Source organism: Gallus gallus, chromosome 1, assembly GCF_016699485.2.
Source record: "Gallus gallus isolate bGalGal1 chromosome 1, bGalGal1.mat.broiler.GRCg7b, whole genome shotgun sequence".
Taxonomy (NCBI): Eukaryota; Metazoa; Chordata; class Aves; order Galliformes; family Phasianidae; genus Gallus; species Gallus gallus.
In genome coordinates, this window is record NC_052532.1 from 155,737,042 (window position 1) to 155,764,597 (window position 27,556).

At 42.1% G+C, this 27,556-nt stretch overlaps 1 protein-coding gene across 9 annotated transcripts in view; it reads left to right on the plus strand.

Annotated features, from left to right (window-relative positions):
- Positions 1–27,556, plus strand: part of KLF12 (Kruppel-like factor 12) — a 262,674-nt gene that overhangs the window by 194,859 nt on the left and 40,259 nt on the right. For 6 of the 9 annotated variants that reach the window (XM_003640556.6, XM_046902092.1, XM_025146779.3 and 3 more), the window contains one exon: positions 382–441. The exons of the other annotated variants lie outside the window; for them this stretch is intronic. In XM_003640556.6, coding sequence (XP_003640604.1) covers positions 382–441 — 60 coding nt within the window. The remainder of the gene's footprint in view (positions 1–381; positions 442–27,556) is intronic. 9 annotated transcript variants of the gene reach the window in all.

A 27,556-nucleotide genomic window follows, 5' to 3' on the forward strand; every position in this document is an offset into this window, starting at 1 on the left:
CCTCTGTTCCCTCTTCGGACAATATCTGCCTGCTCTCAATTTTCATTAGCGTTTTCTTCTTGGTCACTGATTATTTTTTAATGAAAAAATGAGTTTCACCGTGGTCTGGAATGATGACCAAGTGACACCTGGGCCTTTAAGCCTTGACTCTGCTCCCATGCAAATTAATGACAGAGATCTTAATGACTTGCGTAGGTATGAGCTGGGACCTCTACAGAGCAATTTTAGTTTAAGGAGGAGTTTTAAGTGGGAAAATCCTGAGTCCCTTCTGTGGTGAGGCTCTTGGCTTACTTTGCAGTAAGTGTTCCCCAAGTTTGTCTAAGACCCCTGCAATTGTTTGGGGTAACTTAAAATTCCTAATTGTCTGTGTTCAATTTCCAGAGAGAGCATGTGGGGCTGTGCCAGGTCAGCTGCTAACCCTTTTCGTTTTTTCAACTCCAGGTATGAAGCATTTTATTGTGTATTATATAATGTTCTGATGTATTGACAAAAGTCTAGTAGCAGTACTTTTCAACTTTATTTCCCTCTTTATGTTGTGGCTGGGGAATATGTGGGGCTGGGCAAGGTCCAAAGTTGATCTTTGGTTTTGGTTTTTATTCTTTGGGGCTGGGAGGATGATGCTGTGCATTGTGGGAAACTGCAATTTCTTTTCCCCTAATCCTAGTAAACAAAAAAACAGGAATAGCAAAAAAGAATCCTGCCTGACGTTTGATAATGCAGTTGAAAATGTCCAAAATAGCTTACTGAAATTAGTAATACCTTGCTTTATAGATTGTCAGTGTGGATCTAGATAACTTACATTCTAATGGATGATTGATGGATCATTGTCAGTTACCATGAAATAGTAGACAAGCAAAGCTGTAAAATGCAGGAGGAGGTATTTGCAAACAACCCCTTGTTTGTTGTTTTTGGTTTTTGTTTTTGGGGTTTTTTTTGTGAGGGTGCCAAAGTTCTAAAACTTTACTATGTGCTATGTCCAGTAGATAGCCTGGTGTAGAGTGCCGAGTTTACAGCCAAATCTAGTGGGAGGTTCCAGCAAGTCTGTAAAACTTCTTAACACCACAGGGTGCCTCATGTTCACCTCACCTGCACAAATCTGGCATATATGGCAGAACAAGAGTACGAATGCTGACGGGGTTACTGTTTTTGTTGGTTTCATTGCTCTGGCTTTATTGGGTTTTAAAATGGTGTGCGATGAAATGTCCACTTTTAGAGTGCTTGCTTGTTTGCTTGTCCTCCTCCCTTCCTTTGTTTTATGGGCCTCTGAAAAGATTTCTTTAGAGTTGCATTTACCGTGTGACAAATGTAAACCATCAACTCACTGCTTTATTTACCCTTAATATAAATCCATGGACCATCTATTCGTGGACAACCAAAGGAGAAACAACTTCATTCATTCACTGTAGGCAAATAAGTTGCAGCAGAAAAGTAATTTTTCACATTTACAAGTAGATCTAATCTTCATAAGAAAATTAGGAAGATGGCATGTTTAAGAGCAATTACGCTTTCAAATTGCTAATGAGTAGTCAAATACAGAAATCGTTCCTCAAATCTACTCATATCACCAATTTGCAGTTAATTGCATTACAACTAGTGTATTTATTATTAAAAAATTGCAAGATCTTATTACTTAAAACATTTCCAAAGTAGCAGCAGCAACTTCTTTGTTAAGGCCAGTACAGAGTTTTAAGCTTTTCTGTTAGTTCCTATTTTACAGGAAGTTTTACCTTTTTTTTTTTTTTGTCCAAGTCTGTTATGTTGTCAATAATTTGCTCAAACAGGTGGTTATGAATTTACATATACCATAACAGAGAACATGAGATCCTACTAATAAGACCCCCAAACAGCATGCTTAGTTGTAAGTAGATGGAGATGGCGTGAAACCTCTCCTAAACCATCTCTGCCACTGCAAATTTGTTGGCTTGACTAGTACGAGATGAGTCTGAACTGCAATATTTTGGTGAGACAGGTAACTGTTAATAAAGCCATAAACTTGGAAGAGAGATAGATACAGGGACTTCTCTGTCTTTTTTAAACAATGGAGCAAATTGTTCAAGAAGGTCACATCTGTCAAACGTCGTTTACGTCATGTGAACTATCTGCAGAGTGATATGGGAGAAGTGAGGCCAATGAGTTGAATATTTAAGTCAGTGTATCACTTGAAATTATGAAATCCTATGGCTCACTTAAAATTTCTTGCATTTCTGGGAGTATTTCTCACAGCTGGTCTTGCTTCTTGCAGTATGGAGCTATTACCTTTTAGGAGTAGTAATTACTTGTCAGAAACGAGCTCCGTTACAACTAAAGACAACTAACTGAGGATATGCGTTTCATTTGAGTGAAATTTTATGTGTCCCTTGCTCTGTTCTTTTCTCATTTCTTCCTATTCAATTACATTTTTCTACCAAATTCCAAAAAAGCTATTTTTTCCACAAAATGACACAATGATGGTATTTTAGTTATGAAAGTACTCAAATATTCGCAAATATTTTATTTTCTTCATGGTAACAGGAGAGTAGAGTGCATCATCAAATCCTGAAAGAACATTTTTGTAGGTTGATTTCCACTCTTTATTGCGCTCACCAAATCTGTTTTACTCAGAGCTGATCCCTCCCACGTTCAGCATCTGCTGACCTCCATGGATGGCTGCAGGCTGAGGCTGTTGTTCCAGTTCAGAGACACCAACTGCTCTTTCCCTGTAATATGCTGAGCATTTTGTCCATACTTCCTCTCCTGATCCAGAAGTTGCTTGATCCACCATTTCACCGTTCACAAAGTGATTTTATATGTGAATGTCAGATACCGGCATACACAGTGTGCCTCTTCACCCTTGGCGTCTTGCAGACAGTTCTGATTTTGGTCCTTGCAATTCACCCCGTTATACTTTTTAGCACCTCATTTCCCAGATTTGGCCAGATGGGAGATGTTTGGCAGCTGGAAGACTCAGATGCCAAATTCTAGAATATAGCTTTCTTGCACTGGCACATGGATTTGTTGCTGGCTTCTTGGCTTGCACCTCAGCTAGCTTCTTGGCTAGCTATCTAGCTGGCAGCTGCAGCACTGCCTCTGGGGCTGTGTTAGGGTCAAGCTGCTATAGACTTGGATGACTTTCCTGATCTGAATCCCCCTGCCTTAGTTTCACCTTAGTTTGCTTTGAGTCTCCCCTATTAAAAGACAAACGTTTGTGGTGTTGTGTTTTATTCCTGCCATTTGTGAGACTAATTCAAAGTAGATCTCATTTGTCACCAGTTTAAAAAGAAAATAAGCATGGCAAAGTATGCTGTTTCACTTGCTGGGATTCCCATTAAGTCAGTGGGAATTTAAGATCCAGTTCAGTATTTGCAATTCATCTCCCAGACCAAATATTAACTGCAGAGCACATGATTTAAAAAAATAAATGTTTGTGTCTAAACTTTGGTTGTTTTCAGCCATGAGTGAATCTTACCTCTGTTGAACAGAAAAAACAGCATATTTGGGAGACAATCTGGATCATTTTTAAGGAAGAAGAATAAAGAATAATACTGATAATAAATAGAATATAACTGAGAGAAGAAAATGCTTACTCTTCTCCTTGCCTGATTTGGAATGTCCTCATTACATACTTCAGTTTTACCCTAGTTGCTTTTGTTGTCGTTAATTTTTTGTTTGTTTGTTTTTTAATGAGGTAATGAAAAATTAATGCATCTAGGATAGCCAAAGCATTTGAAGTAATTTCCTAATATATCCCTATATCTTTTCCTCCATGCAGCCCAGTGCATAAATATTGCTTTCAGCGGGAAAAACTTCAAAATCAGGAGGTCACTGAGATTCCAGATACGAGCAGTAAAGTATGGATTAGTCAGACTTGATATGAAATTTTCATTCCTTCTCTCAGCTGTACTGAGAACATGTTGAGCCACACTGGAGGCAGCGGTACCTCTGTTTCACACTAATAGAACTTGTTAACCCTATAGCAAAAAGCACTTGTGCCTAGCTTAGATACAGACTTTCTCTTCATTGTTTATAATTTCTGGAGAGTGATCTGACCTCAGAAGAAAAGCACCAGAATTCCTCATTATAGTCATTGCAGACTCACACCTCAGGAGTGACCAAAGAAAGGGCAGATCCTCTCCATCTGATTTAGCTGTATACTTCTCTTTCGTGTCTGTCTATGGAACTTAAATGCTTCCACAGGAGTACAGCCCTTTTACATTGGGTAAGTTGTTAGGGACTGCATGGGGGACTGGCAGGAACTAAGAGCATCCTAAAGAAGATCCTTTTTCTGGATGATAACAGAGCAGAGATTATTCTTTTGAGAAACAAGCAGGTAGCAGCAACAGCAGTATGTCCACCTTTTGCAGAACTTCCTTAACAGCTTGTCAAGTGAGGCCTGAATATTAGATTCTAGGAGGAAGTTTTTCACTCAGAGGGTGGTGACACATTGGAACAGGTTGCCCAAGGAGGCTGTGGATGCCCCATCCCTGGAGGCATTCAAGGCCAGGCTGGATGAGGCTCTGGGCAGCCTGGTCTAGTGGTTGGTGACCCTGCACATAGCAGGGGGGCTGAAACTCGATGATCATTATGGTCGTTTTCAACCCAGGCCGTTACATGATTCTACGATTCTCAGCACAAGCATCAGAGATACATTTTAATCATTAGGATCTTAGGCACAGGTCTTATCTCCTTTCTTGCTGAATATAGAGCACTGTATAGACAGGAGCACCAGATGAGATGGAAAGTGGGTAAGCAGAGCCTGAATGTAGGCAGGCCTGCAGCTATAGGCATAGTTCCCCGAAGCTACGTTAGAACAGAAACAGCCCTGGATAGCGAAACGGAGCTTCCACCATTTCCTACTTGGAGCTGAATGGGGGTTCTTCACAAGACACGAGCGAAGTTCAGGATGTTGCCTTTGCCTGTAGATGGAAAAGGCACCTCCCAGAATAAGTATATGTGAACACGTTTTATACTTTGGACAAGCACCCAAAGAAGTCCCACTGCAACAGAGAAGGACTCCGCAAGTTCAGGGTCATTCTGGGTACAACTGTTTCGGGGACAGCGGGTAGGAATGCAATCATGGATCTAGGAAGGGTTTTGGGACACCTTCGCCACATATTTCACTTTTAAAACTGTATTTTCTTCTTTCAAACGAGCAGTCTCAGTGCTTCTTAACGTAGTAGAATGAAAGGTGTTGTTCCTTTATCTGGAGGACTCCTTTATCCTTCTTTACCTGTTTCTGTCCTTTGTCTATCAAAGAATGGAACTGGCTGTCCAGAATTTTCTCAGCCACAATTTCTGCCCTATTAAAGAGATTCTTGTCACTTGGCGTATCTAAATCACTTTGGAAATAATATATATTAAAAAAAGCCCACCCAACAACAACAATAACATAAAAAACCCCAATGATACGGGATAATAACCCTGTATGCATTCCTGTCAAGTGGAAAAACAATGTATGCTAATCGTTAAAAAAAGGAAAATAAACAGCTGCAAAGATGGTTTTCCCTGCCTTGCACTTCCAGTACAGTCTGCAATCCAACAATTCTTAAAAAAAACTTTTTAAAACATTGATGCTGCCAAGAGGTTGCTGCAAAATGTTGTAAAACAAGTAGAAGTATTTCTCTTCAGGCCAAAGTGACCACAAGGGATAAAAAAGATGACAGAGCAAAAACAAATTCCATGTTTTGTTTATCAGCGGTTTTTTTTTGTTGCTTTTTTTTGTTTTTTTTTTTGCCTAATGGCAGATGCTTGGAAAGAGAATCTGTTTACTTCTATGAAAGGCTTGAATAGGGTTTGCTGAATCCCAAGGCAAAAAGAAGGCACGGCTTCCAACTTGCAAGCAATTCACTGCGTGATGAGCTAAAGCCATTTGTGGATTTGTATGTTGCATTTTGACGTGATTAAATGTTGTAAGTCTATTGATTTAATGCTGGGGATTAATGATGCTGAATGAAAGAGCATCAAAGAATAAAATGTGTTTACATGGCTGATTAAAATACCTTAAAAAAGAACCGGAGAACCTTTTATTGGATAGGAATGAGATAGGAGCAGCACAGGACCTTTCGTGCATTCAGCATTGAAAGGAAGCTGAATTAACTTCTTTGGGCATAAAGAGAGGAACGAAGGTGTGATAAGGATTGACTGTACCTTTCTGAGTGCTTGTGTTTGACTTGTTATTTTTGAACAGGGGATTAAAATGGTTTCATCAGTTGCTGCATATCTCTTTTATCGAGTCAATCCAATCATGATGTTTAGCTGTGATTAATGAGACATTCTTTTAACTTGAGGACTTGTTGGTGATGGCATGTTAATAAAGGACAAGACCCAAAGATATTCACTGCAACTATGGACATGAGATACAGTAAGGATGAGAACAAGATTTGCTACTTTGAACGTGTGTAATACCTCTAGATCTCTTTGCCTTAGCATATTAACTCAAAAACCATCTCATAGTTATCTTGAAATATTCATGGTGCTAATTGGTTTTCATCTGCTCTCTGCAAGTGTGGTTTATGGCTGTCTAGATTCATGGCTCATATCTGGATTTGCAGTTAGGTGTGACATTTTGTTTACAAAAATAATGGTAGATGAAGATGGAAAAGACCTCTGTGGTCATTAAATCCACCCTGCTGAAAGCACAGTATTGACTCTTCCAGCAGTATTAAACTGTTAGTTTCCATGATGCTAGCCAGAAGGCCAAGGAGGAAATGCATTTCTGCTGTATTATCTGTGGAGAAGGATGCCTTAACAATCAAGTTACCACATGAAATACTTGATGCCCTGAGCTGGAGAAAAGTTCAAACATGTAGACTAGTACAGCTGAATAAATATCTGGCAGGGCCAGTTCATGCACACATTGTTTTTTCTCTGCTGATGCTCTGGTCTGGATTAGCGTATGTGAGATGAATTCAGCACTCTGATACAAACTGCCATTTGTCCTAGAAGGGGTTGAGTGATTATCCAGGGTTCAGGGCAGCGGAGGGGGGATTTGACAGTGTGAGATTTATTTTCTTCTTCACTTCCACTGCTTACTATGGGACCTGAAATCCTTAGTTACAGAACAAAGTGCCTGAGCAGTAACTGAGCTTGTTCAAACCCAAGAGAAGAGTAATGACTGTTCCTTGGAGCTTCCTGCCTCTGTGCAGGTGCAGGAATCAGGAGTGCCTGAATAATTCATAATGTGCAAATTAGCTCCGGCTTGCTCTCACTACTTAAATTCTGCTTACCTACCTAGTTGCTAGAAAGAACAGAAATAGAGGGAGTTGGTGAAACTGGAGGGGGAAAAAGTGCTGCAGTTTAAGGGCCAAAGTTGCAGAAACAGCTCGGTGCTGGGTGTGTTTGAAGGGTTGGTGCTTGTTGGGGGGCTGGAACCTGCACTATCTGTTATTCATGAAAGGTTTCCTTAGGAAGCAGTGAACTCTAAGAACCCATTCCTTCGCTTTTGGAGAGGAAGAGTTTCATTTAAAGAATAAAGATTTTCCTGTTGCTAAGTATTACTGTTGGGAGAAAAATTAATCTCTTAGAAGCCTGTTGAAAGCCTATTACGCTGTTTGATAGAGTATGCATTTCTTATGTCAAAATGTGTCTGAACTTATAGGTCTGGAGAAATTTCACTCGAAATTTCGGGCGTCAGGATGGTTTCTGCTTGGAGTAAATGTGGATTCCAAGGACTTGTATCAAGCTAGCTGTATCTGAGTTTTCAGTGTGTAATCAGTAACCAATTTTTGTCAGTCAAGAGACAAAAATTTGGAATTGTTTTTAAGAGTTAGCTTCTCTTTGGTTTCTTAGCTGTTTTTGTGTTTGGGAGTATGGAATGGGAGGCAAGTGGTGCTTATTCCTGTTGTGTGATGTTACAACTCGTGCAAACACTATGAATTGCAAGATACTGCTGAGCACTGTTTTTATGGGAGAGGAAAAGCCCAGACACAAAGCTGTCAGCGATCCGTGACCCATCTGTGTGTCAATATACAGGACAGAGAGACTGGTTGTTTCTGCTCCCTATCTGAACGCCCATTTGAAATCTCTCCTTTAAGATGTGAAAGGATGCGGCCTCCCCAGCAGGAGCAGCAGCAGAGTAGGTGGTTCTCCACACGGACAGGTGCCTGTGTGGAGGCAGAACTACTCTTCATGTTTTTGCTATGCTGAATGTGGAAAGGGAAAGCAGAAAGACCCAGCAGGAAAAAAAAGAAGAAAAAAAAAGAAAAGTGCTTTTTTAGCTGCTTTTTTTGCGTTGTGTTGTTTTTTCTTTTTTTTTTTTCTCCACATATTCCTCCTCCTTCCATCCCCCCACCCTCTCCCAGCTCCCGCCCGCAGCAGCCAGGTCACGTTGCCATCATCTGTTTTTGTATTTCCCTCATTTGAGTAGCAGGAATAGGAGCTGGCTCTCATTTCTCGCTGATTCTGTCATTTCCGCTAGGCCCCAGCTTGGGCGGGCGCCAGGGCCAACAGGTGATCCTGGGAGCTGCAGAAGCAGCAGGAAGGAGCCCGCGCAGAGGAGGCCGTTCGCTGGAGGAGCTGTCTGGCCCCGCTCCATCTTGCTGTATAATTAACGCCTCCTTTCTCCCCCCACACCCCCCCACATACCCAGCAGAAAACCCGTGCAGAGCAGCTCGGCTGCTGCAGCCGTTGTAAGGAAAATGTTAATAAAGAGCGGTGGAAGAATAGCGGCTCTGCAAGGGCAGAGGTGAGCTAAGCCTTGAGGAGAGGCTGCGGCTGGACCTCCCTGCTGGGGAGTGCAGCGCTCACAGGCTTTCTTATTTGTGTAGAGCCAGTTTGGAGCGAGCTGCTAATTATATTGAGCTATTTTTTTTTCCCAAGAGCAGCAGCTTGTGACGTCACGTGGAAATTATTTGGGCAGGGAAGGAGGCTGTAGTCGAGAGGGGCCATCCCCAGGCGGAGAGCTATGGGCAGCAGCAGTGCAGGCTCTGCCATCTCTGGGCTGAGGCCTCAAGGAGCCCTTTCTGCCACATGGAAAATAAACTTCCAGGAGCCCTCAAGTCTCAAAGATTTTTGATTGTTTATTTATTGGAGGAAACTCCCAAAAGATTTTTTTTTAAAGAGTAACAACAAAGGTGTATTTGAGAGATGACTGTACCGTAACAAAACCCACTGTAAAACATTATCTCTGAGGCTTAGGTTAACCCCTTGGCCTATCCCATCATGTGAGATAATGTCCCTGGAAGGTCTAACTGCATGTTTGTATTTGTGAGGCAGGCTGGTGTCTTAAGGTAGACGCTTGGTAGCCTTAATCCTCTGCAAAATAGATGATATCTCATATTCTTTCTGCTCTGTATACATAGAAGCTAAATTGCCTCTCCCACCTGTGGAGTCAGCGTTAGTGGTTTGAAAGCTGAAGGCTGTGTATAGATGACATATCATTTTCTATCTGCACATTTGCAAGGAGCTATGCTCTTTCAGTGCACCACAGCACATCTCATCAACAGGGGAAGGCTGCTGGGAGAAACAAGCTGGGAAGCCTTCATCACTCTGCCAACCAGGGTGAGGCATTGCAGCAGCTCTGCACAGCAGCAAGCCTTCGCAGTGCCCTACTCTTCTGGCAGTACAGACACCAGAAACACAGCCAGTAATGAGAGCAAGCTCAGGAGTGAAACATCAACATATTTAGTAATGCTTCCAGGAGCTAGTCGTCTGCAGGCCTTTTAACTAAGCCAGGAATCTAGGATTTCATTCTTTGAGGAGGGTGCATTGCTCTGTGCTTTGTCAGGCATCTGAAATGAGAAGGGCCCTAGCAGGGACGTGTTGTATCCCAGGGGTAGTTTGCGAGTGTGGAAACCTGAAGGTGATCCAAGACTGAGTGCCGTGGTTTGTTCATCAGTATACAACTTACTTCCCCCAGACACGTTTCCCCCCTGCTAAAATGGGCACTGATGGATACTAGCATCTTAATTTTTTTGCTTCCTCTCTGCTGCTTTTCTCAGTGCTCGTTCACTGCCTTTGTGCCTTTGTGCTGGTGTTTGAGTTGGATAGCAGGAACTGAGCTGTTTCCATAAGAACATACTGAGTTTTTCTGTTCTCTGTATCTGGTGAGGTGTCATATTCCTTGTGTTTGCAGTCGGTTGTGGACAAACCTGAGTAGTCCCTACAGCAGGCTCTGCCATCCCTCTTGCATCCCTTTGAGTTAAGGGGCTAGTTGGAATACTTTCTTTATCAGACGTTCACTCGCTGGCTTGTGACCTCTTCATACACCCTTGGGTGTGAACTAGAAACTGGTACAGCTGGGGGCAGGCAGGTCCACTAGCTCAGTGACTGCATTTTATCAGGATGCAGCAGTACCGGCTGGGGAGACTGCAGAACCTGCATTTGTCTTCATGTAGCCCAGTCCAGACACAGATTCTCACAGAAGTACCGCAGTCTGGAGAAAAACATCCTTGGTGGCCCCTGGAAAAAATCAAGTTTTCTGATGGATTTGGCAGGCAGCCTGGAGCAGATCCATCCCTTATGCCAGCCTTGTGGAGCACCACCCCTCGCAGTTCTCCCTCCTGCTGCAGCTCATACCTTACTATTAATAATGATCTGGAGGCACCAGCAGCATGCTTTGTTCTGAGTGGCATGCGGCTGCCGAAAGAGCAGGGAGCTGTATGACAGTTGTTTATCTACTGGTAGATGTATTTGGAAATGAGCGCTCTCGTTCTTCCTGCTCATTCTTTTTAGTGCACCTTCCTCTGTTTTGCCTCCTCCCTGGGCTGTCCTCAGTGCACTCAGCAGACAAAGCATGTTGCACTTCTTCCAGCAGAGGACAGGGAAGTGCTGTCAGACCGCAGAAGTGTGGGAGCAGCAGGTTCATGTAGCATCATATTGCTTCAGCTTCATCAGCTACACCAACAGGCTGTCCAGTACCCAGAGAGTGGGTCCTAAAATTTAAATGAAGAATCGGTAAGAAAAATACATCTGTGACAAGCTCTTGTGGCTTAGCCTGCGAGTGTGCAGAGTCCTGCTGTGTGATTTGTCAGTGCGTTATGTTGTGTGCAGGGATGTGAGCTGCTCCTGTGTGTTTGACGTGGTGTGCCTTGGCACAGAGTCACAGGCATTATCATGCCATCACTGTGAAATCGATGAAAGCTTCAAAATACGGAGATGCTGTTTGCTAAACTGGAAGTGCTTCATGGTCATATTTACATTGGAACTGACAAGACTTTCAAATAGATCTATTCTGGGACCGCAAAAACTAAGCAAGGTGAGATACGGATATTTTATTATGGATTAGCATGCATTTGGAAGAAAGTGTGGGCTAGGAAAGCACACATTCACCAACAATCCTGTCAGGGATTCCTCTGAGCACGAGGAGTAAGAATTGGTGACGTCCATTGAACCTGGTGTATTACGGTTCTGTTTCGTGTTATTATTGGTGTTATCTGTTTGATCCCTCAGTAACTGTTTGGTGTTATTCCTGTAACTCATCTGCTTTCTTGTTCCACCACCTCCTCTTCACGTAGTTTCACCTCATGCAGTTTCACTGTTTCACCAAGTATTAGCTCACTGCACGCACAGTTTATCTTTTTAACTACTTTACGAAGTACCAACTGCTCTTTTGGGTGCCATAGAAGTAATAATAATAATAATAATTTGCTAGGTGCTCTGTGTCAGGTTTTTCCTGCATTGTTTGTTATACAAATTAAGGGCGACTGCTGAATGCTGGTAACTCAGCTGTAAGATAAACCTCTAACACAGGAAGGGAAAAGGTCTAGTTTATTTATGCATGCCCTCAGAAACTCTGTCTGCCTTCCAGTGTACCCACACTTTTCTAGGACAGCGCATTTTACTCAGCTGCAGCATCACCAAAGGTCAGTAATCATCAGGGTTAAATTGCTTCCAACACAAAGGTAATGCGGCGATCCCATTACACCAGTCGTCATTTTCATTCTTAATCCCACGTTGTTGCATTTCTCACTGCTTCCTCCACTACAACTGTGGCAGCAGACAGCTGCCACTGGTTCTTGAAAAGCACAAAAAGGCATCGTCAAGGAAATCGATTGAGTGTGGTGGCTGTATTAGCCGGAGACCTCACTTGAACCAGAAGTAACCAGAGGGAGGTGAAAAGTAAGTGAATTCTCCAGCAGACCTCTGAATATTAAAGACATCCACAGTAGTTCACAGTAGGCATTCAGAGTCTGCTCATGTTCAGATCGCATTCCCTTGGCTTCCTTGTTTTCACTGTGTGTGCTTGCAGCCGAGGCAGCAGACGGGAATTCTCTAGGTTTTGCACTTAACATTAGATATGTAATTGGGTGGAGAATTAATGTAAGCTTAAAATAATTTAGTTTCATAGTCATTATACTCGTTCGCTTTAAATTATTTAGCTTTGTGTCTCCAGTGTCTCCCCAAAGCCCTGCCATTACTGATCTCCTGGCTCTCTTTATTAGCTTGTATTTTCTCCTAAAAGCAAGGCCTCATGTACAGTGTAATTATCCAGCAGCGCTGATTAACTGCATAATTCTCTTTTCTGTAAAACTGCTGTGTAAATTACTTTTCATTTCACAAAAATGACTAGTATGGCCATTTCACAGAAGGTTTTTTGTTGGTGGTGGTGTTTGTTTGTTTTTTAAATTCCCCTTTCCAGCCCCCTTCTTCATCACCGTGTCATGGTAAGAGATCATTAAGTACTGTTGTGTATAATCTTGGTGCGAGCGCTAAGCCATACAGTAATTTCAGTGGAGAAAATTAAAGTGGTTTCCATGGTATTGTCACTTCTACCACCAGACCTGATGAGTAACAGCTACTAAGACATTGTACTGTCTTTAGATGGGGATGTTTTTAGGGAAAATGGTCTTAACACCAAGGTGAAGGAAGTTCATTCGTTACAGTCAGCTGATGAAATCTCTGTCTCTTCTCAATTTTTCAGATTGCCCATTACTGCTTCAGTCACCTTTGTAGTGTGCATGTTATATTGATTTTGGCTGTTGTTCCTTTCTCAAGCCTAAACTCACATACGTTGGCAATGGCTCTATTCCAGCATCTTGCACTGAAATCAAGAAGCCTACCCATCATCCTTCCATGCTCTTAGCAATTTCTTGCTGCTCCCTACAGTTGCTTCATAGGCAAGATGATACTTGAAAAGATGGCATGTCCTCATGGAACTATAAAATATTCATACGTAAGAAGTGGCTCCTCAGTCTGTCATTTGGATTAGGCCTGAGCAAAAGAGTGGACAAAGTACAGCAAGAAGCCCTGCCTTGTTGGACAGATGAACAGTCAAGATATTGCAAACAAGTTGAGAGGGAGTGTTGATCTGCCAGAGGGGAGGAAGGCACTACAGAGGGACCTGGATAGACTGGATCGATGGGCCAAGGTAAACTGTGTGAGTTTCAATAGGGCCAAGTGTCAGGTCCTGCATTTTGGTCACAACAACCCCAGACAACCCTACAGGCTTGAGGAGGAGTGGCTGGAAAGCTGCCTGATGGAAAGGGACCTTGGCATACTGATGGACAGTTGGCTGAGTACAAGCCAGCAGTGTGCCCAGGTGGCCAAGAAGGGCAGTGGCATCCTGGCTTGTATCAGGAATGGTGTGGTGAGCAGGACTAGGGAAGTCATCCTTCCCCCTGTACTTGGCACTGGTGAGGCCTCACCTCGAGTACTGTGTTCAGTTTTGGGCACCTGAATACAGAAGGGACATTGAGGTGCTGGAGCAGGTCCAAAGAAAGGCAACAAGGCTTGTGAAGGGCTTGGAGAATATGCCCTATGAGGAGCAACTGAAGGAACTGGGGCTGTTTAGTGTGGGGAGGAGGAGGCTGAGGGGAGAGCTTATTGCTCTCTTCCAATATCTGAAAGATATTGGAGAGCGGGGTTGGTCTCTTCTTACTGGTGACAGGTGACAGGATGAGGGGAAATGGCCTCAAGTTGTGCCAGGGTAAGTCTAGGTTGGATATCAGGAAACACTTTTTTACAGAAAGGGTTGTTAAGTGCTGGAATAGGCTCCCTAGGACGATGGTTGAGTCACCATCCCTGGATGTGTTTAAAAACTGTTTGGATGTGGTGTTCATGGACATGATTTAGCAGAGGGTTGTTAGAGTTAGGGTAGTATGGTTAGGTTGTGGTTGGACTTGATGATCTTTAAGGTCTTTTCCAACCTGAGCAATTCTGTGATTCTGTGAAACTGAACTTTTTCCTTTCTGAGTGTGATTCCTTGGATTTATCATTTTAAAGCTGTCCTTTGTTGCACATGACGTATACTAGTGAGTACCTCCAGCAGTATGAGATATGGCATGGGGGCACTTAATAAAATTGGCATTTGGTTTCAAAAGTGTGTGTTTCATTACTGTGTGTGTAGAAAGAAATGGTCAGTGTTGAGGGTGGGTATGCAGTGGAACAGGTTGCTCAGTGCTGTGGTTGATGCCCCATCCCTGGAGATTTTCAAGGTGAGGCTGGATAAGGCCCTGGGCAACCTGATCTAGCTATGTCTGTCCCTGTTCATTGTAGAGGAGTTGGACTAGGTGAAGGGAAGAGGTTCCTTCCAACTCTAAGGATTCTGTGATTCTATGGAAACATAAAATCCTTCATACCAAGTCAGTCCAAGCAGAGTTGGTAGCCTATTTCGTGTGTAACGAAAGAGCAGAGCAAGGTTGGTATTGTGTGATTCTTTCCCTGGATTACCTACTTCTCCTCCACCCATCCATCTTCCAGTTCACATCTTAAAAGAATCAGTATTTTATGTGGCTTTGGATTCTGAGGCTGTTTCTGGGCCTTAATGTTTAGTATTTATAGGTGATCCCACCCTTTACGATCCTCCCTCAAACCCGTATATTCTTTTGGCCTCTACAGTATGCAGTGGCAACGAGTTCCAAGTATGTGTTGCATGAGAAAAGAAGTTCTTCCCTCTGTTCAGTTCAAGCCATCAGTTCTTAAAAAAAATAGTGAATAGTCACTTCCTATTGTTACATTCTTGGCTGTGTAGAGGTCTGCGATCTCTCCTCAGTTATCTCACAAATTTGGCGTGGTTGTGGGCCAGCTGTCAAAGATGTGGCTGAAAGAATTTTCACAGGGGGAGTTTTCACTCTGCACTCCTCCGTGAGACCAAACTAATCCTAGGTCTGACAGCGTTTCAACCTGTTACTAAGAATAGGATAAATTAGAGAAACATGCTTCCCACTACTCGCACGGAGCTGTTCTATCACACTGCACATTCAGAGCATCACTACAAATCATTTCTTGTGCTACAAATAGTTGCCAAGCATGAAACTGCGGAAATGAGAGTTGTTTAGGTGCTTTCACCATGTGCTTGTAGTGAGTCAGTAACTTGTACAGCCCTTTCTTTTTTAAGTATGACAAAATGATACGTGTTGCTGCTTGAGATAGAGGCATATCCCTGTGGAAGTAATTTTTGCAGTGCCAGGAAGAACTAGGGTTACTCTACCAGTTGTTCTAATTAGTTCTAAATTTCTATTTCTAGCCTGTGTCTCCGGAATTAATTTGTTGTCTTTGTATATTGTTTTATGTCTTCTTTTATTTAATCCCATGCACCTGTGCTTTCACACTACGTAGCCTTCCACTAATGTTCTGTGTTGCATTGAGTTACAGCAGTGAGCAGATGGAGTTGGACAAATAAGTATTTTTTATAATAATAATTTTTAAAAGTTGCTTTACTGTGTCTAAAAATGCAAATATGTATTTTGCAGGTTTTAATTTCAGTTCCTGAATTGCAGACTTTAGCTGCTTGTGTTAAAAAATGAGCCCGACATTGTTGGACATTGTTCAACTTTGAAGGGAGAGAAGTAACCACTTCAGTACACTCTTCTTTTTCCCCTAAATTCCACAGTGCCTATGCTTTTGATAATGTTTTCTCCTGTTAGTTTATTGTCTCAACAGAGAGATCACTGTCTCTAAATGTAGATAGGTCATCAGCTGAGTGGCTGTCAATACTGAAGACAGATTTTTTGTAGGACATGAGAGGATGTTATTGCTGAGTGAACTGTAAACTCTGTGTTTCCCTCCCTTGTGTTGCAGTAATACAGCTGTACTGCAGAAGGGATTTACATCAGTATATGTAATAAAGAGTTGCTCTGCATAGCACTCTGCCCCTTGTAATAGGCAGAAAAAGACACAAACATGTTGCTTTGCAGCAAGGATTTGCTTAATTGTAGCAGAGGGAAAGCTGTAAACCATGCTAAGACATAAAGGTCACAGCTTCTGTGAAAAGTTTCTCTATTTATAGTCTTCAAGTATTTTGTTTCTGCCAAGGTAGTGCTTAGAACCAAATTAGTCCCTCATTACAAGCCCAATGCATTGAAGTCAAGGCTGTATCAGTATGACCTGTGTTGCCTCCAGACACCCTCCGTGGCCCCTCACTCAGGCTGCATTTTGATAAATGCGTTGTGTGGCAAATGTGAGTAGACAAATGACTAAGCGATTTGTTGAGTTATCAAACAGCTTGTTAAAGAAATGAGTCTTTTTCTTTCCTTTTCCTTCTCTCTTAAATACATTTCCCAGAGCACCACCTGGTTTATCAGCTACCTGGAAATAGTTGCCTTGATTTCTCAGTGTCAGCTTTTGTCTTCAGTGTCTTCAGTATAACAGCTGAAGACATTGCCACTGATAAATATTCAATGTTTCTCTCAGTATGACTCCTTTTGCTAGTTAAGAAGGGATGTAGAGCTTTTTCGGCCTTTAATGGAGTGAGATGGATATCCATTCCATTTTAAGTAACGTGTGTGAGATACATGAGGTGAATTATCCCAAGTAATGCCAGTTATCCCCTCTATCTCTCTGTCCATTGGCCACCAAAGGAATCTAGGCAAGCTACTTAAGTAGGTTAGAACAGAGTGAAGGGGAATGAGTTTTAAAGAGGACATAACAAATGTAGCAGAAATGTGAAGTAAAATAACCATTCTGGAGAAAGACATCCTCCTTGGAAAATTAGTATGTGAGTTCTAATCTTAAATGCTGGGAAACAAACATCAAATGAAAGCCAGGAACGTAGAGTTTGAAGGATCTGGAATCGTATGCAACTTTGTGTTCAGTACATATGTGGGACTGTGACTCAAGATTTCTTACCTGCCATAGATCATTTCCGTTACCTTAGATGTTTTATGCCTTGTCTTGTAAGGATCTCTTATTTTCCATTGTAGATCGTACCTCTTGTAAAAAAACAATAATTAAAAAAACCCAGATAATTGCTCTGTTATGCCATTCCTTTGTCTGAAAAATGGTAGTAACATTGTCCATCAGCCTCATATGGATATTGAGAGAATCAATTCAGAAATCCAAACTCAGTTCGGTTATTAGGTTGATTCTCATAGTAAAGCCCATGAATTATAGATGAACCTGATAAATGCAAAGAGAGAAAGAAGTTTTACTGCATTGTTTGCTCTCTTTTTGCTCCCTCTACTAGCACCAAAATGAATTGTTCATGACTATAGTCCCAAAGGTGAGACCACGGGTGATTTCTGATGTTGTCATGAATTGTGTTGGGTCTTTGAAATACAGCCTTTAAAGTGGCCATACTTCACACGTGATTTCTGAGCTTTGTGTTAGACCCAAAACCAAAGATTTTTATCCCAGTGCTGCAAGTGCATTCCTGCAAGCTACCCTTTGTACTTTGACATCAACATCTTTAACTTCATTGAGGTCCCATGTGGATGTTAAGGTAGTACTGGTGTGGTGTTATGTCTGGATTGCTTCACTTGTGATGTGAAAAGGATTTCAACCTACATATGCTCTTAAATTTCTTTTTATTTCAAGCTTTTATGCTTGAGTCCTTTAGCAGTGACGCAAGTAGGTGAAATTGATTACCTTTCAAAAACTAACAGGCATACTATAATTACACAGGTGAATGGGCAGATCTAATGGTCAACATGGCCACGGATTTTGGTCTCTTTTCTTACATGGGCACTGGTGTTCGGCTGATTGTTCGTAAAACACATGGAGATGGCAGTAGCACACGTTAGCTCCCTGACCTACCTCTATCTAAGGTTAGAGGAATGCTAGCAGGCCAGCTAGGGGCAGAGGGGGAAAAAAAGCAAAATACTGACTTAATTAATTGCAAAGTTGGCTCATTTCTGCTGTATTAAAAAAAAAAAAAAAAAAAAAAAAAACGCTGTGAAAAATGTTATGTAATGACCATGTCATTAGTAATGGTAATCAAGCAGAGTTGAGGAGGAGACCTACTCTTTGTCCAGACTTAATAAAGTTATCTGATCTTGCTGTAGAGCAAGTCAGAGATCAATTCAGAAGTTAAACTTTTATTTTCTTCAGTGCTTTTGTATTTCTTAGAGTACTTTGTGTTAGTCTGTTACTCTTAAGTTCTTGTTTCTTGGAAAATGCTCCTCATAGAAGAGCATATTCACTGACTACAAGGAGAGGAAGATGAAGGTATTTGTTTGCTGTGTTTTTATAGCCTTCATAAGTCCAGAAGACAATGTGTTATGTATCACAGCAAGGTCCATCCTTCTTAGCCTTAGTTTTACCAGCCTTACAATTTCTGGCGTCTGAAAATAGCACCTAGGGAACTGAACTGTGTCCTCTCCTCTCCTCTCCTCTCCTCTCCTCTCCTCTCCTCTCCTCTCCTCTCCTCTCCTCTCCTCTCCTCTCCTCTCCTCTCCTCTCCTCTCCTCTCCTCTCCTCTCCTCTCCTCTCCTCCCTTCCCTTCCCTTCCCTTCCCTTCCCTTCCCTTCCCTTCCCTTCCCTTCCCTTCCCTTCCCTTCCCTTCCCTTCCCTTCCCTTCCCTTCCCTTCCCTTCCCTTCCCTTCCCTTCCCTTCCCTTCCCTTCCCTTCCCTTCCCTTCCCTTCCCTTCCCTTTTCTTTCTGTCCCTACATTTCCTTACCAGTAGAACAAAATATCACAGTGTGTATGTGGGAATCCCTGAAATGCTGACAGTAAATATGATCTCAGAAGTGTAATGGCTTGGTTTTAAAAAACATGTATATGGAAAACTGCACAAAGGGGACTGATACAGCTGCACTGTATCAGTCTGCATTCACCCAAATGAAATTGTTTAGGTGCTTGAGGGTTCACAGAATCAGACTCTAATGGTGACAGATGACAGATGTTAAGGAATTAAGTAAACACGGACTTCTAGAAATCTGTTTAAGATATTTCTGTTTCCATTTGGTTCACATGGGTGACAGAGAAGTGATTATGTCCAAGAGCACGTGCAGTTGGAGGAGATATAGCACTCTACCAAATACCCATTACAAGGAAAGATATTCAGCATAGAAGAATACCAAGAATGGTGTCTGAGTGGCAAAATGAAATGACAGTATTAGGGGAAGGAAAAAATGAGATAAATTAGGGGTTCTAGCTTAAATGATAGCTTTCCTTATGTGTTAGTTTTTAAAACACTTAAAGTGGCCTTGGCTCATCTGATAAACTCTACTAGGGTAGTGTCAGTATACTGTGCCCAAAGAAAGAGATTTGTAAAATCCTTTGGTACTTTAAAGCTGTATTCTTTAGGTAGACTTTTTTCCTGGTTCAAAGTCATTATGAAATGGCACCTTTTTGTTCCATTTCCTTTCTATGTTTCTTTATTTTTCTCTGTCCTTTGCGCCCTCCCTTTTTATTTGAGGGGCTGTCATTAGACAGAAAAGAAGCACTTTTTTTTTTTGCTAACACTTCTCCAGGTGACTGATAAAGGGAGGAGGAGGGGAAAAAATCTTCCTTTCTTTTCTCCCCCACTTCAGGACTCAATTATTCTATATGCTTTGAAGAACCATGTAGCTTAACTGCAGGAATGGCCTGATTTCTTTCGTGAAAATGCCTTGCAGTGCTCTTCCCCAAACTGCTTGGAGCACTGAAGTCTTTATTTTGAGGGAAGAGAAGGAAGTATAGAATCATTTGGAGGGTGAAGGAACAAAGACCAGGAGACTAAGGAAGGAGAAAACTTAAGAATTAAAGGGGGCTACTGCCATCTAGAGTTGAGACTTCATACTGATCATGTTTGCAGGAGTAGCATTCAGTTAATGCTTTTGTGGAAACAATTGTAGGGAAAAACCTGTCAGACCAATAGAATTGCTTTCTTTGCTTTTAATTTCAGTGTGAATAGTTGGAGCTTATAAGCATATTTTGAACTTTACTGTGTGCTTTTTAGTGTACAGATAGTCCGGGTATGTTAATTCTGATTCAGATTTTCTAATTGCATGTAAAAATTTAGAAATGCCATGGATGGTGCATGATCAGGAGAATGAGGACTTACAAATAAGTAAAAGAAGTGCACAGGAGTTGCAACAGCAAAAACATGCAACCAAGCTGGATACTGATCACTAAGGCTGAAAGCATTTCCTTCAATACTAGAGTCACTGAAGATGCAATTTCCATTTATATTTATGATACCTCTAGGATTTACTGTAATATTAAACACCAACATGTAGGCTTTATTTCTTTCTAAAGTTTGTAAATGTTATCATAGTGTTGTTAAATCCCAAATTTCACCTGGTGGTCAAATTGCATGAGGATCCATCTGAAGAAATATGTGTAAAAGCAAACCAAGCTGGTTGGAATCCAGGCCTTCCCTCCATAGAGAAAGAGAGAAAGCAGGTTGCTCAGGTTTCCTGAGTTCAAAACTTGGAGAAGCAATAAGCACCTAATTGAGTAAAATTCTTGTCCTTTCACACCAACTTAAAATTTGACCTGAATTTTAAACCATTCTCTACTATTTCCTGGCTGTATTCCTGCAAACACTGAAATCAAACTGTCAAAGACTTGTGGTCTTTGTTAGGACTCATTAACTGACAGCCATCCTCATGTTCGGTTTTGGTTGAGTTAAGAAGTCTGCCCAGTCTTTTTTTGCAAGGTGATTTCATTCTACTTTGCAAAGGTTTACAGGGTGTTCTGGGAGTATATGCAGTGTTCTGAGGGTATATGCAGAGGGCCTATTCCCTCAGTTTGTGGTAATAATGGTAATGGGAGGACAGTTGGACTGGATGATCTTGTAGGTCCTTTCCAACCTTGTGATTCTCTGATTCTATGATTCTCTGTGGTGCTGCAGGATTTTGTTCATCTCCTTTGTCTCCTTCCTCAGATGTTCCTACAGCTCCAGCCCCTCGGCCCCATGTGTAACACAGCAGTGAGAAGTTAGAATGCACACCAGGTGGTAGCATACTGGATGGGACTGGGAGAAGGGCAGGCAGGTAAAGAAGATACAGTGCAGAGTTGTTTGGAGTAAGGCTTCTGAATCACAAGAACTGTTTGTTTGCTCATTATAGTCTTTTCCCTTCTAATTACAATTAGAAATCAAAATGGATTACTTGAATCTGGACAACATGGAGGTTTATTGCACCTTACAGCGAGGCAGCAGCAGACGCTTTCTGTCACGTGTGGTGCCCTCACTTGCCTTGTCCCCTTTGCTGCTCCCTCTGATTGCCCAGTTTCACAGCCCCAAGAGAAGAGCTGGCAGTGAGTCTTTAAGGGAGGAAATTCTCTCATGCAGAGGGCCACTCTCCTCAGTCCCAGCACGGCAGCGTGCCACCGGAGATATGAGATGTGGCATTTGATACCTGTAGGATAACAGACTTTTCCCATCTCAATTATCTATGAATGTCCCATTTGTAACATGGTTTGCAGAGTGGTGGAACGGCCTCGTTCCCCACAGTGGGTCACACCATCTCAGTGCAGCGGTGCTGGATGTGGCAAGGGAAGAAGGACAGCCCTGAGCTGGAGCAGGGCAGGGCTGTGTTCAGCTCCCAGCTGGCACACAAGGGCATGGGGCTGCAGCTCGAGTTATGCTACATGTGGTTTGTTGCTGTGTACTGTTGGGACGGGTACATTCTGCCACTGCAGCACTGCTCTGTCTTTACATTCCTCGTCTCTCAGGGATCAGTCTTGGGACCGGTGCCCTTCAACATCTTCATCAGTGACACAGATGATGGCATCGAGTGCACCCTCAGCAAGTTTGCAGATGACACCAAGCTGAGCGGTGCAGTCGATACACTGGAAGGAAGGGAAGCCATCCAGAGAGACCTGGAGAGGCTGGAGAAGTGGGCCCATGAGAACCTGATGAGGTTCAACACGGCCAAGTGCAGGGTGCTTTGCTTGGGTTGGGGCAATCCCAGGTATTTATACAAACTGGGGGAAGATATGCTTGAGAGCAGCCCTGCAAGAAGGATTTGGGGGTCCTGATAGACAAGAAGCTGGACATGAGCCAGTAGTGTGCGCTTGCAGCCCGGAAGGCCAACTGTGTTCTGGGCTGCATTAAAAAAGGGGTGGCCAGCAGGGAGAGGGAGGTGATTGTGCCCCTCTACTCAGCTCTTGTGAGGCCCATCTGGAGTACTGCATCCAGGCCTGGGGCCCCCAGTACAGGTAGGACACGGAGCTCTTGGAGCTGGTCCAGAGGAGGGCCACTAAGATGATCAGAGGGCTGGAGCAGCTCTCCTATGAGGAAAGGTTGAGGAAACTGGGCTTGTTTAGCTTGGAGAAGAGAAGGCTTCAGGGAGACCTCATTGCAGCCTTCCAATCCTTGAAGGGAGAATATAAACAGGAGGGGGAACGGCTGTTTATGAGGGTGGATAGTGATAGGACAAGGGGGAATGGTTTTAAACAAAGACAGGGGAGGTTTAGGTTGGATATTATGAGGAAGTTTTTGACCCAGAGGGTGGTGACGCACTGAACAGGTTGCCCAAGGAGGTTGTGGATGCCCCATCCCTGGAGGCATTGAAGGCCAGGCTGGATGTGGCTCTGGGCAGCCTGGTCTAGTGGTTGTCGACACTGCACACAGCAGTGGGATTGAAACTAGATGATCATTGTGGTGCTTTTCAACCCAGGACATTCTATGATTCTGTGATTCTCTACTTCCAGAGTCTTGAGGCAGCTGCTTGTTAATTAGCAAAAACAGTTTGAGTTAGTTTACTTATTTCCATTCTCAGTATAAAAGTCAGTGTTTTAATTAGCCTCCCTTTCACTTGTGTCGTTTGCTACTCTTAATTCTCAGCTATTCCAATGTTTGTCTTTTAGTGAATTCAATATGTAAAAATGCCTTGTGTTCAGGAACTGCCTTTTAGCTACATATATATTGACATTTGTGTCTACACATGCAGCGCTTCCTAATTTAAAATCAAAAAGTGCTCTTCCTTTTCTTGGGCTCTGTCTGTGTTTCTCTGACCTCAGAAAAGAAAGGAATCTGATTCTGTTTTCATGGAAGTTCAGTTTAGGATCAAACATTTCACACCCTTTGATAAATCTGCTCAGCCACTTTTTAAAAAGAAGGCTGTCAAAAAGTGCTTTATGGTTTTCTTTTCCTCAGTTCTTTGAATTTTCCTGTTGTGGGTCTTGAAAATAACTGCACACTCTTTAGTAGTTTTGTCTTTATCAGTTTTTCCTCAGTATGCTTTTGTCTTGTTGTTGCAGCCTAGATAGAAGCATTAAGAAGAACTTAAATTCACAAAGTACTTGAACTCTTCTTACATTCATCCCCTTTGAACTTCTTCATCCCTGTGTTTAATTCTTAGGGCTAAAATGAAACCCTGGTACTATATCTTTCTTTCTACCTTGCTTTATTTTCCACAGTTCTGAAAGGAGAATGAGACTTAAGACAGCTTACTCATAGTATTTTGCTTTGTAGTTGCTACAAGTAAGAAGATTCACCAAAAACTTCCTGAGGATCTGGGGTTTGTGGGTTGGTTTTATGGATTCTTCTGGATTAAAATTCTTTGCTTATTGGTCTAACATGATTACCTCCTCCAATCTCTTTCTTCTCTCTTCCATGCTAATAGAGTTCTAAATCAACACGATAGTTCTGTTTATTTTTGTATTAGGGCACAAGCGTCTCAGAATTTATAAGCAGTTTGCTTGTATTCTCTGACAGATTTATACAACTAAGCATTTATTCATTAATAGATGTATTGCATTCTTTAAGTATAACTTTAAACGGAAGAAAATGCAGAGTGGAAGAATATTCTGCACGGGAGATTTTGCTTTGTTTTTAGATTTCCGGATGCTTTCTTCATTTTTATGATGTTGGCTTTACCCACCCCCACATACAATGGTTTTTCGTGTATGGCATCCACACAGTGTAATATTGTTATGTTATGCCATTGCCATGCTTCTTGGCTGAGAGCAAAATGTTATAAGTGTTATTTCAGGGAACTGTGCTGCATTCAGTACATTTACAGATCCGAACAAGACATGAGAAGAGTAGCAAACTGCTGAGATTGCTGGAGGGGATAGCTAAGAGGACAGAGTAAAAGAGTTGAATACGTACTTCTTGGCTAAACAGCAATCAGGGGAGTGTAGCATCATGTCTTAGAAATGCAGAGGCGAGAAGATGGAACAAGAAGGAATGAGTAAAGACTACAGGAATGTATTAGGTAAAAATGGCAGCAGCAGATGAATTTCATCTACTTCAGCTTAAAAACTTTCTGCCAGCAGTTTTATTTTGCATCACAACATGTGGTAGAAAAAAAAAAAAAACACCTTTCTGATATCTAAATGAATTAGAAAAATAATTTTTAAAAGATACTTTATGGGTAGAATCCAGAAGAAAGTATGACAGTGTGCTCTGCAATCTCACTTTGTTGGGTGATAAGTTTTGGGGATCACCTAATCCAGATGCAATGAGTTGTCTGCTCCTTTTTTGGATGATTTATACTACCTCCTCCTTTCTCTTGTCAACACGTCCTATAGGACCTTTGTTACTACTGACAAGGTCTGCTTACAGTTGCCTCCAGGAAAGAAGATGAGGTGTCAGGGGGAGTGTATTCAAAATTCTGCTACATTGCAATTTCTATTGTCTGTGAAGGCCAAAAAAATGTGACGCGTGCTGTGCTCATGCCTCTTTGTACTCCTGTTAATTTATAATTCTGTATCAGTTGTCATGCTGATAATCTGCACAGTGTTATTTGGAGGTCTAAACCTATTCAGAACTGCAAAGGAAGTAGGGAAGGTTGGGTGAAATTACATCTCCATGCATATCAGTAGCAGCTACCTAGCTGATGTGACCCAGAATTAGCCCCTGAGATAGTGATCTGTTAGTAGAGCTGTCTTCATTCAAGAAGTTGGCTCTTCTGTATTTCGTAACTTGAGCCATTCGAAATTTTCTTCTTTTAAAAAGTTCAGAAAGTTATCTTCCTTCAGATATTTACTGAACAGCTCTTCACCGAGATGCCCTGTTAGATGCCCTATTAGCTTGAGCAAAGAAATATTTATATTACCGTGTCTCCATTTAAATAGGCACTACTGTCCTTGAAATGTCAAATATAATATGACATGTCAATTATTGTATGTCAAGCACATGATGTATTTTCAGCCCCCGTTGATTTAGATGGGTTTTGACGTGAGCTTGACGTATTATAATGGGGCTTCTTCAGTTCAGTGAATGTCTTGAAAACAACATTGAATGGCACATAAATCACTGCACCACCTTTCGCAGGGACATTTGCCAGAATACGAAGGGGAGGCTTTGCACTCCTGTCAGGGTTTGGCCAATAATGGCTCTCTTGTTCCAGGTATGGGAGCTTGCAGTTTCTACCTGGTTTGCCAACAGAGCAGAAACAGTCTGATCGCAAGCTGTTTTACTCAAGGATTTTTTAATCATTGCTTTAGGAAAAGAAAATGTAACATTTTCTAAAGAGTCTTTTATAAATCACGTACCATCTGGCTTGTGTTTTGTCCAGCAATGTGTGTGTAATGCTGTAGGACTGTGGGACTAGCTATGATGCAACGTAACCTGTTTCTTACCACGTTCACCCCAAGTATGCACCTAGACTAAGGAACTCTAAACATCATTGCAGAGAGTAAGTAGCATGCACTGACTGCTAGCAGAGTCAGACATTAGAGGATATTATGTTTTGAATTTTTTGTACTGTATGCTTTGATATTGTATTAGTTCTACTTAGTAATGGTATTTACTGTTCTACCTAAAAATCGTAGGTAAGTTGGAGCCCCTTGTTACTGCGCTTGTACAAGCATGTGGTTAGATTCAGCCACTACCCAAAATGGTGATAAATCTAGGGTGGTGAGATGAGGAAGAAGGAAGGAGGAATGATATATGGTAGTATCCCCACTATTTTCAAACTGAGAAGTAAAACAGAGAATGAATAAGGGACAGAACTGAGGTTATCCAAGAGAGAGGTTGCAGCATTGTGGAGTCCCGTGTTGTCCTCCTGATCATCTTTGCTATTAGAGTGTAACACATTGCTTTAATAAGAAGCTGTGTGTTTAATTCAAATATACATTTGAATGACACTGTTGAGTAATACAGACGCTGAATTGATGTGAGACTTTGTAGTAGTGATGTGCTTGATAGTGGCTTTTAAATACAGTGGTTTTAGATGGGTAGTTAGGCTTCAACACTTCAGGAAAAAAAAAAAAACCCTCACCCCAGCACATGTATCTAAACTACATCTCTCCTCTAAACTCCAGTGACAGAACTGAAAGCAGCCTGTCACAAGCACAGATTAATAGTGGGCATTTTTTGTTGTTGCTCAATTCTTTGTCACAAAAATGAGATAGTAGAATTTAGCATCCCAATGTTAAATTCAGAGTAGTTCAGCATGCAGTAGCAGTTTGGCTGATACTCTGTAATTTTACATACCAATTCCCTGCCTGCCCTGCCTTTCTAGAAGATGTCTGTCAGCCTTCTAATATGAAGAGCCGTGAGTGGTCTGCCAGCCTGACCACGGGCCACTGAAAAGGTTAAAGATGTTCTGAAAATGACTATAATTTGCCGAACACAAAACACATTGAAATCCTGACATCTCAATTTTGTAGGCCAGCGAGCACAGCCTCGTAATGCTGATAACTAACACATTGGCAGAAGCTTTGTAGCTTTATTTTGGGCTGCATGTTCCTGTCCGTATGGTCTGTGTACCTACCCTCTGTATGGCAGGAGAGGACTTCCTTTGGCACAGGTACTTCTGTGATGTATTTCATTCATATTTTTGCTTTTTAAAAAAAATCCACGGTGTCAGTATTCCTTCCATTTGTGTAACAGGCTGGGTTGCATTTGAGTAGCCCAGTGTGAGACTTCAGTGAGGAGTAGATTTTATGGCTGATGTTACAGCTAATAAAAAGAATTCCAAATGGACATCCATTTATCCAAGCAAAGAAGGAAAATGTTGGCTTGGAAATGGGTATGTCCAGAGAGGATTAGGGAGCATAACTGAAGTAGATGGATTTCCTACAGCAGTATTTCTGGGGGAAAAAGAAGAAAAATGTATGAAAACGCATAAAGTTAGGTGTGTGTGTCCAGTGGGACACTGGATCAGGTTGTCCAGAAAAGCTATGGTAGTCTCATCATTGTGAATATTCAGAGCTGGGTTAGATGGGGCTTTGAGCAGCCTGACCTACTGGAAGGTGTCCCTGCCTATGGCCGGGGGGTTGGGATGGGTGATTGCTTCCAAGCCAAACCTATCTATGATTTAGTTCTGTTACCTAGATTCAAATTGATCAGGAATTTTCCCAGTGAGCTGCCTCTGAGCAACTCATCGCTGTGGCCCCCAGTTCAGTTTCTGATAATGGTCCTCCACTCTCTGTCCATCCCACATGAGGTAAAGGAATACAAGAGCAAAGAAATAAAAGCTGCAATGGGAAGGGTGAGCCTACCTCTCTATTCCCCCTGAAAGGTGTTTTCTGCCTACTGTGTAGGTGTCATGAAGTACTTTGTACAACAGCCCATACCTCAGGGTTCCAGACAGCGTCAGC